This window comes from Austrofundulus limnaeus, unplaced genomic scaffold, assembly GCF_001266775.1.
Source record: "Austrofundulus limnaeus strain Quisiro unplaced genomic scaffold, Austrofundulus_limnaeus-1.0 Scaffold10, whole genome shotgun sequence".
In the NCBI taxonomy this organism is placed as follows: domain Eukaryota; kingdom Metazoa; phylum Chordata; class Actinopteri; order Cyprinodontiformes; family Rivulidae; genus Austrofundulus; species Austrofundulus limnaeus.
This window is the reverse complement of record NW_013952412.1, coordinates 2502234-2512614: the sequence shown is the minus strand read 5'-3', so window position 1 is coordinate 2512614 and position 10381 is coordinate 2502234. Positions and strand designations below refer to the sequence as shown.

General features: G+C 38.6%; 2 protein-coding genes across 2 annotated transcripts in view; one reads left to right on the top strand and one right to left on the bottom strand.

Annotated features, from left to right (window-relative positions):
- The window catches only part of drd4b (dopamine receptor D4b), a gene marked incomplete in the record, with an annotated part of 10457 nt that extends 5536 nt beyond the window's left edge, over positions 1 to 4921 (top strand). The window contains 2 exon segments of the mRNA XM_014001805.1: positions 476 to 1074; positions 4480 to 4921. Coding sequence (XP_013857259.1) covers positions 476 to 1074; positions 4480 to 4682 — 802 coding nt within the window.
- Positions 4922 to 9336: 4415 nt separating this feature from the next.
- The window catches only part of sirt3 (sirtuin 3), a 4360-nt gene continuing 3315 nt past the window's right edge, over positions 9337 to 10381 (bottom strand). Inside the window, exons 7-8 of the mRNA XM_014001804.1 lie at positions 9809 to 10018; positions 9337 to 9650 (exon numbers count right to left, since the gene is read on the bottom strand). Of these exons, the coding sequence (XP_013857258.1) occupies positions 9627 to 9650; positions 9809 to 10018 (234 nt within the window). The 3' untranslated portion in view covers positions 9337 to 9626. The remainder of the gene's footprint in view (positions 9651 to 9808; positions 10019 to 10381) is intronic.

Below are 10381 nucleotides of genomic sequence, written 5' to 3'. Positions count from 1 at the left end.
GGGAAATCCAGACTCTTGACCGTTTTGCGTTAGCCGTTAGCTTCACCAGCCGATCACAGGCTCACCTGGTTTCTGAGGACTCCAGCTGTTCTACAGAACCTCCTTGCAGTGCAGTGCAAGAAGACACTGTGTTAAGGAAGAATGCAGTAGAAGAATGGGACTAAACTGTTTTGTATTGGGGTCTTTACAGTTACTGTAATAAAGTTTGTGACTTTAACGTTTTTTTTTCCTATTTTTATTACAACCTTTACCACAGTCAGGCTCAGTCTTAGAAGTTGAGGATCTCTCTGATCATGGATTAGAGCTGCTCCTCCATATTAAAAGAATTCATCTAATGTGTTTCGACTAGTATGCATCCTAGATGCCTCTTTTTTGGAGTTTTTCTGGGAATGTCCCACTTGGACTAGAGCTGTATATTATAGAGAGCAACTTTACTGCACGTTACTCCCATACTAGAATGAAAAATTTTGTTTTTCAGATGTATTGCTGTGTCCATCCCGCTGAACTACAACCGTAAACAWGTGGACTACCGTCAAACCCTTCTTCTGTCTGCTACCTGGCTGCTGGCCTCCGCCGTTGCCTCACCGGTCATCTTCGGCATCAACAATGTGCCTGACCGTAACCCCAGCGAGTGTAAACTGGAGGACAACAATTATGTGATTTATTCATCGGTCTGCTCCTTCTTCATTCCCTGTCCCATAATGGTCCTGCTCTACTTTGGTGTCTTTCGAGGGCTGCAGCGGTGGGAGGARACCCGTAAGGCCAAACTGCGCAGCAGCATTGAGGAGTGCCGGAAGCTGCAGCACGCCACCACGGCCGCCTCCCTTCCCACGCTGACAGGCACCATTCCCGGGCCTCTGCCGATGCCCCTGCCCAGAATCATTGAGCGGGACCTGGCCCAGAGTCGGATGGATGATTCAGGCGATTACATACAGAAAGAGATTCCTTATCCTCGGCAGTACAGAGAAAACTCTGTGCCCACAGTGACATTCAGCCAACAGCAACAGCTCAAGAAGAGGGCCAAACTTAACAACAGGGAGAGGAAAGCTATGAGGGTCCTGCCTGTTGTTGTAGGTGAGTATCTGTTTAAAAAAAGATCTGTTGCAACAAATCAGTCAGTCTCCTTCCAAATCCACCTCAGCAGTTTATTTCTTTATGTTTTGGATCATCCCCCATGCCTCGATCTCCTACATGTTCCTCTGTGCTTCTCCTGTGTTTTTRTAAGTTTTGCTGCCCCATCAGCATTTTGTTTGAAGAATTTTTAATGTATCCTTCTGGGTCCTCGTGTGTCTGCACTGTGAYTGAATTAGCTTTTGATTTCAGTAAATATGATGTCCTTCTGCAAATTCAACAAATGGCCATTTTCAGTTCTTTACAATGATTTTTGAAACTGTTGTAATAATTTGGAACAAAGTATTTTAAGATTTTTAATTTTGAAAAATTAAAACTATTGGGAGTTTTTTTTTCTAACAACATTTGAATTAAACTAACAGGTGATGATGTGAAAATTATGCTCACTGGTGACCTGTGCAGACAGCTCTGGGCTGATATTAGGACGTACAGGCACACAGAGTGGACATGTTGGATGTGGAGGTCCTGGTCTGATGTGGTTACTTGTGGTCTGTGATTTTGAGGCCTGTTGGATGTACTGCCAAATTCTCTGAAACAACTTTGGAGATGACTTATGGTGGAAGAATGAACATTYGATTCGTGGGGAACAGCTCTGGTCGACATCCCTGCAGTCAGCATAATTACACGCTCCCCTCAAAACCTGCGACATTTCTGTCTTTGTGCTGTGTGATAAAACAGCACAGTGTGGCTTTTAATGTGGCCAGCCTAAGAYACACCTCTGCAATAATCATGCTAATAATCAGCACGGCGGCTCAGTGGTTAGCACCGACGCCCCACAGCAAGAAGGTCCTGGGTTCGATTCCCGGTTCAGACCTGGGGTTTTTCTGTGTGGAGTTTGCATGTTCTCCTTGTGCTTGCGTGGGTTTTTCTCCGGGTACTCCTACAGCACAAAAACATGTACAGTAGGTTTCCTTCAGGCCCAGGCCGCCCTTGAAAAAGAGATCTGAGATCTCAATGTGATTTGCCTGGTTAAATAATGGGAAATTTAAAAAAAATCAGTAACTTGATATGACACACCTTAGAGGTGGGGTGGATTATTTCTGCAAAGGAGAAGTGCCCCCTAACACAGATTTATACACATTTCTGAACAATATTTGAGGAAAGGTCTGTTGTGTGTTCATAGAAAAAGTCATAGATCTTTCAGTTCAACTCATGAAAAATGGGAGCAAAAACAAAAGTGTTGTTTATATTTTTGTTCAGTGTATATCTGCCATACTAGGCTACATACAGTACGTCTATGTCCTGTAGGAGATGTGACCTGATTTATGACACGTACAGGTAGCTCATTCAAACCAGCAGGGTGTCAGAATGGTACACATTTATTCTAAAACATTAAGATTTATAACGTTTTCTCAAATTTAAATATCCTGCTATTAGTGAAAAATAATCCAGTCCAGATTTGAAGAGTGTAGGTGTTGTAGTTTTGCAACTGGACCAATTCCAGTGTAGTCCAGATGCATAAAAAGTGCTAAAATCCCCCTTTATAATCTCAGAAATCTAATAAAGGTTTCAGAAACCAACAACAGCTAAATGTGCTGCTGGGCTGTACAGGTAATACACAAAACACACTTAAAGTTTTAAGTTTGATTTAATGGTTTCTTTAAAGAATTTTATTAGATCCCTTTTGAAATCAGACCCGCAGTATAATTACCCACTGCTGCTTGTTTAAATTCTTATGSATTATATCACTCAGTATGACAATGGTTTTAAACCATCTCTGTTTTCTGAATCTTAATTTCATGTTCATAGCTGTGAGCAGATTCTGAAAAGTGTTTTATCTCTTGAACACTTTGAAAATAAAGTTGTTGTTGTTTTTTTTTTGTTGTTGTTTTTGGTCAGAACATTTGCAGTGAAGGTGTGCACTTTGTGYTTACAAAGTTTATAGTGTCCCTCTGGAAGCTGTGAAACAGGTCAGTCATCAAACTAATCCTGTAGATGTCTGACGTCAGCTAAGCCTTCTGCCCTGATAGTAAAGTTCTAACCAAAGAGAAAGCTGCAAACATTTCTGCCAGTAGCTAGGGTGTAATTTTAGGTCTACCATTGGGGGGCTACGCTCTCTGTCTATTTATCATTGAATCATTTAGTTTTGTAAAATTATTCAGGATATTCTGGGGTTAAAATATATTGTAATGCTTTTGCTGTAATTTACTTCACTTTCCTGTTTTCTTTGTATTTACTCTGCACCTTTTCTGTTCCACATCAGTTCAACAATTAAGAAAAGGTTTAACTTCCCCCCCATTTGTCCCACAATAACAAATATTTTACATTTTTAAAGATATATATATTACAACCTAAATTTCTGTATTTTCCAAGAGTATGTATTTTCCTGGTGCACTACAGTTTGGCCAGGACAAATTAAAACACAATTCAACAAAAACAGCCATAATGTGACAAGACTAAAACCCAGCGTGTTATTTTCAGCTGCTATGCTACAACGTACATTATGGCATCATGAATTCTGAAATCAGGTCAGAATTACCTGGAGAAAATAAGWGTTGCAGCTGTGTACTTAACCAGTTAATTTTCTATTGTGTTAGAGCAAATTATGTCATCTTATTTGGGATGGGGGGTATGAACTGAATCAAATTATTGTGGGGGTCATAACCCCCTAACCCTCCTGCAGAGTACACCCATGGCCTAAAAAAGCAAATGGAAAAAAATCTGATTGTATAAATATTTTGTTTAATTGGAAACTTTTTCTTGCTGAATTACAAAGTGGTTTACTGAAAATAAGAGAATATAGTGGGGTGTTATATGTATTTTTTAATTGCAAAATGTTTTATTATTTTTATTTTTCTGTTTCCTCTCTTATTTCTATTTTATTGTTGGATGTTGTTTTGTTTTTACTGTTTGATGGGACTACAGATATAAATTAGGCTAAATCTGGTGCAATGCATCAAATTATGTTTTAATTGCACACTGTCCCGAAGAAATAAATCATTCATTCATTCATTCATATAAAAAGTGGAGAAAATAAATAAAATCTAAAATATGAATTTTAGATTATTAAAATATTTGATGAAAATAAAAGGCAACATGTCATATATGCTGATTATTGAGCCTTCTTGTGTAGTCCTAGAAATCCCTGCAGGTTCTCCTCTGGCTGACTCACTGCGAAGCTGCTGCAGGATTTCATTAATGTATTATTTTCCTAACAATGCTACTGAGATAAAAAACATTAAAATATGGAGGGGTTACAGAAAGACAGGGTTTTAACTAAACTGATTTAGAGACTGTTACAAAAAGATAGTCTTGTTTTATTGGTGGATTTAAATGACAGTTTTTTACTGCTGCTTTTATTATAGTTATTTATTGAAATATCTTTTTTACTCATTATTTTTCACACAGGCTGCTTCCTGTTCTGCTGGACTCCATTCTTTGTGGTCCACACAATGCGAGCCTTGTGTTTGACCTGCAACATCCCTCCCGCTCTGATCAGCATCGTCACCTGGCTGGGTTACGTCAATAGTGCCCTCAATCCCATCATCTACACCATCTTCAACACAGAGTTTAGGAAGTTTTTCAAGAAATGTTTGCATAGCTGCTGCTGACACCCACTGTCCTCTGACAGACTGTTAAGTTTAAAGGACAGTCTGGTCAGTTTTCAGGTGAGGTTCTGTCAAATAGATAAATACGTATTACCTTAGTCCCAGAATATAGTGTTAGGAGAAAAATTCACAAGGCTATGCTAAAGGCTAGCCAAACAAGGGCTAATGTTTATGGTTTGTCAGGCTAAAAAATTTAAATCTTTCTCAAAATCAGCATACTACCGTGAAAGAATGTGTCATGCATGATAACATTTGTTTAATTGTGTTCATTAATTTCTCAACTAAAAACATTTGTGTTGCTACACAAATACAGTATGTGTGTGCTAAGCATGCTGGAGAGAACTTGAACTTTGTATGTCTAAGTTACTGAAATCAACTTTTTAAACTGTGTTTTCATGTTTTGTATGAGATTTTAAATAATTAGTTTGCAAATTTTAGTTATGAACAACTATTGACTAATAAGCACACAATTCTGGTTTCACATTTATGTTTATTTTTGATAGCAACCTGACACCATACTTTCTTCTAATCAACATCATAATTTTACATTCATGCTCAAATAAGTTGTCAATGGCCTTTATGGTTTAACTCGACGAGGTGGGGGACAAAAACTAAAGTTTGGACAGTTGTGTCGAAAACTAAAATCCGTTGGAGAGCCTCCAGGACTTCTTGTTCTTTCCAAACTCTGGGTCACACAATGATCTGTTGACATCTTCGTAAGCAACGGCCATGGTACAGAAACAAGGACTGGCACAATACACTGTCCTTTATCTTTGAATAAGGGGTGCTGAAAGTATTTTAACTTTACAAGGCCTAGAGCCATTAATCTTATTAGTGATGACGATGGACTACAGCTGGTAGCTTTCATTAACCAGCATTAGTTTGTTTGACAGCACTTGTTGAACTGACAGATACTCAGAACAATGGGAAATTCAGTGAAGATGCTGTATAACACTAGTTGCGTTTCCATTGAAAATGTGCGCAAAACTTTGTCGATATTCTKTTAATGTCGAAAAACAGTTTCACAATTGCGGTGTTTCCATTAAGTAAGAAATGCTTTTAAAATCATAAGTGAATACATTTGTTCTCGCGATAATTCATTGCAAACATGGCGGCAATGGATGTAAACACATAGCACATTGCTACCACGACACTAGAGCTCATCATCAGCCATCAGAGGAGATGCCGGCGTCTGATCGAGGCTTTCGAGTGACAAGCCCCTTATACCTGGGAGCGGCTACATATGCTGCGTTTTTGGGAAAATGTAGTCGGTGAGTTTAATACTTTTACTACTTTGGTGATTTCACTACTATTTTTACTTCCTGTTATCTTCTTCGTCATCATTTTTGCCAGTAGAAACAGCTGGTTCTTGATCATGTGACTCCCGTGATGTGAAAAAAGTGTTTCCATTGTAGTTTTGCAAAATACATCAATTTCGATACGGTCGAAAAACCACTTTTTCCTAGCGCAAAAACATTTTGTCGAAAAATGTATTTTTTTTCCGAAATTGACATGTTTCCATTGAGCAAATTTATTTTCGAAATTCTAATTTGCACATTTTCTTGGTCAATGGAAATGCAGTGGTGTCCAGAGTCGGTCCTCAAGGGCCGGTGTCCTGCATGTTTTAGGTGCTGCCATGGTTCAACACAGCTGAACCTAAAGAGTGCTTAATTAGTGGGCCTCTGCAGACCTAAAACTGACAAAGTAAATCATCTATTTGAATCAGCTGTGTTGAAGCAGGGACAAATCTAAAACTTGCAGGAGACCGGCCCTTGAAGACCGGAGTTGGACATGCTTGCTATATACGGAGTATAAATTGATTAGGATGTTCAGGAACTACCCAGGAACTATCAAGGCTCATCCTGTCCTGAACTGAAATCAGACAGAACATCAGTGTTACTGTCCACACTGAAGCCAATCATCATGGGCTGAGGGGGTGCCAACTAAAACAGAAGCCACTGATTCAAAGGTTTCATGTTAAAGTTCAATGAAAATCTGCAGCTACCTCCACAGACGAGCCAAATGTCTTCTGGAGAAACGTTATCTGGTCAGTCAAGACAAGTTAAAGGTGTTTGACTGCAGTGAGTGTTTAGAGGAGTAAAGATGAGTCTCTCAAATCTGCTGCACCAACTGGCAAACAAGGTAATCCTCATGCTGTGGTACTAGTACACAAAGTAAATGGAATAATGGAGTTTAACCTCCAAAATCGTCCTTCACCTCACATGAGAGGCCTTGACTTGCAGGTTAACTGGAATCCCTCGCTCCTCAGAAGGGATGCTCATGAGCCTCAGACTCACGATGTTTCAGTTACATGTATGAAGGTGTGAATGAGAGTGAAACTGACAGGAAACCAAGCTTAATGTGACAGGGTCAAATCACACACACTCAACAGATATTTTTTTATTTTTTGTGAAAATCTTCCTGGATGGAAAGAGAAACGTCTTTAGGGTTTTCATTCTTTTTTAGTACTTTAAAAATTGTGTTTACTGTACAAGACACTTGGCACAAAAACTAACTCAGTTTGTTTGTTAGATTATTCTTTGTTGTAACATTGGGCCTCATGCAAGAATCGTTCGTACGCACAGATTTGTTCTTAAGTTGTGCGTATGAGTGATTTAGGAGAATTTGTGGCATTCACCATTTTTTTCGTATTCTAAGATTTTTTTCAGATTTGAACAAAATTCACGAGTGGTTCAGACCTGTTGTATATTTTACAAGCAGTCAGTCTGCTGTTATCCAGATGGATTTGCTTCATTAATAACTTTATATTTCATTAGTTTGAAGATATTTTGAGTTGAAAATAAATCACACTTTATAATTATGTTGACAAGAGGTTTTTCTGTTTGAATTAGAGTTATAATTTTAAATGTAATAATGCAGACTAATGACATAAATTGGTTAAATTAAATTAAATTGGCTATTAATGCTGTTGTATAGCACTACAATATTCATATGAAGTTAATTGAAGTTTTGAGACATTTTAAAATGCTGTTTTTCAGAAACGCATCCGACACTTGACCCCGGGGGGGGGGGGGGGGGGGGACTGCTCCCCTGAAGTGAAACATGTAACACAGTTGTTTACACTGAAATTAAAAATATTTGACCAAAGAAAAACCGGAGCAGAACTACAGAGAGATAAATATGATTTCGATTTTATTTCTGTGACTGTACGACCCACAGGAGACACAACATTAACAGCAGTAGTTATTTCATTCCTCGGCTTTAAAACAGATCCTTTAATTCCACAGCTGACGCTGCTAAAAATGACTCTTTTTTTCTGTGGATCTCCGAGCGCAGGACTTCAATCTCTGAACTAGTCCTTCTTTTTTACTTTGCGATGTCACTTGTGAATGAACACTTCCTGGTATGTGTGGCAGGAAACAAATATCCTTGTATGGTGTTTTTGGGGTGGTAATTAGTAAATCACCTATCCCCATGCACGAGCAGCTGATACACATTCATCAGTTTACGCAGCTCATTTACACATTTTTCCTGAAGATAGAAGAGTTTGTTGAAGCTGACGTGGCATGTTCGTACGAACCCTTCGTACGAACAAAAGTAAGAGAAATTTAGGATAAGGACACGAGCATGTTCTTGCATGACGCCCAATGGTTCTTGGCAATAAATCTTATAGCAGGCACCTGGCTGGCAGCACCTTGGGGTACCAGAGCTCAAAACAAGAGTCAGTAGCAACGACAGCAGAATAAGCTGTTTGGCACAGAAGAGTTGACAAAGTGTCCAACCCTCAACTCTACTGCTCATCCCACACATGCATGTTCCTTACACATGTGTAACCATTTAAAATGGAAATTAACAGGCTTTAATTCTAATGGTATAAGATTTATTGCCAAATATAACTTGGTACATGCCAAACAAGCTTTAGCAGCTTTGTTTGGCGTGTACCCATTATCACTTTGTGTCTTAGAAACTAAAACAACAGTGGAGCCACTTTTACTGTTTTTTCTACATTTGTCTCATTTTAACTAAATCTTGTCAACTTTTGGTTTATGTGCTGAACTGATTAACAAAGAAAAATTTGTAAATATTAAATAAGCTGAAAATATTTTGGGAAATTTTTTTCAAAAAGCGAGGAAAGTTCTTCGTCTCTGTTTTTATTTGCTGTTAAATGTGGATATTCTGGCTACCTGGTGGTGTGGTATGGGTATTTCTGTGTTTTTGACTCAGAGACCTTTTTTAATAAATGGGGGAAAAATCTGGTGTAGAGACAGGGGKCCTCTGTGTTTTTTTCATACCAGTCATGGGATTAGGAGTAAAATAAGATAGGTTCAGTTTGTACACTGGTGCTGATTTTAATGCAATTTTCTTATTTGTGGTATGCATGACGTTATTAGCAAAAAGTGAATCACTAAAGTGACTGGAGTGTAACGTGTCAATTTTTTTTATTTAACGCTGGGAGTTTTCAGACAAAACCGAACCATTTATAATTTTCTAATGTTCCACAAGAAGATATTGCCATTTTGTTGTTTTGGATTTGTTGGTTGAGCAGTCACCTTTACCTGTGTTTTCTTTTAATTTAAAGTTAAAGTTATGACACTTTTTGATATAAATGGAAAAAAAGACATTCTAAATGACTTGAGGCTGAATCACTGGTTGAAATGTTCTGAATAAGACATTGTTCTCAAAGGGATTAAACTGCTACAATAAAAAAACTAATTTCCTTTATTCTTATTATCACAGGATTATGTATATTGATGTTTCCACTGCTTTGTTTCTGAACCATGAGTCCACCATCAGGGTGTTTTGTTTCTGATTAACAGCCATTTAACGAAAAGGCAACCTGATGTGCATCACTTACCTGAAATTCATGTTAAATTTAAAATCCTCAGTAGTCATTATCTAATCTAATAAAGAGGTCATTTGTCTGTTTGTACGATCAGTTAAAAAGAAGTCAGCTGCAGTTCAATGAGCCTCCATCAGAGAACTAACTCACTCTTCTCTTTTTCTTGTAGACTGTAAAAAGAAAGAAAAAAACCAAACCTTTCTCAAGACTTGTGAAAAATAAAGGATTTCTTTTCAAAAATGAAGCTTCAGACAAATCAATACATCCTGTGAAATTAGGCTGTACAGATCAGTTTATGAACTAACCAACTTTTAGTAAACCTGCTCACTTTCTCAGCACCAGTCGCCATCAGAGTGTTTAAATCCTGGTTCCAGCCAAGGGCATCAACGAGGGCCTGCACGCCGCTGACCACATCTCCCAGCTGCACCACGTCCTGAGGTCGGGGGCCCCACGCGAACGGCCCCACCAGGTTTTTATTGATGAGGAGACGGGGAACGGAGCTGCGAACAGATCCTGCCAGACTGGCAAATGGCTCCACCTGCAGGAAAAACAGCAAAGAGCAGCTCAGTGTTCAWTGTGATGCAAAGAGCTTTTATCATAGACTTGAATAAGAACACTAGATTGAGCACCGCCCATCCCGTCCACTGTTAGCATCTGTGACAGCATGGAGGAGCAGAAACAGACCAAACAGGACAACAGCTCACATCCACTATAGAAACTAACAGATAAACAGCAGCTGAACTGGATCTGTTTCACAGATTATCTGTCATGTTTTTACAATAAATTAATAATTATGTTAATTTCATTCAACAATCATGTAAAACAGCAGATTTATACCAGAAAAAATATATAATTTATAAGTGGCCCTGTGATGGACTTGCGACCTGTCCAGGGTGTACCC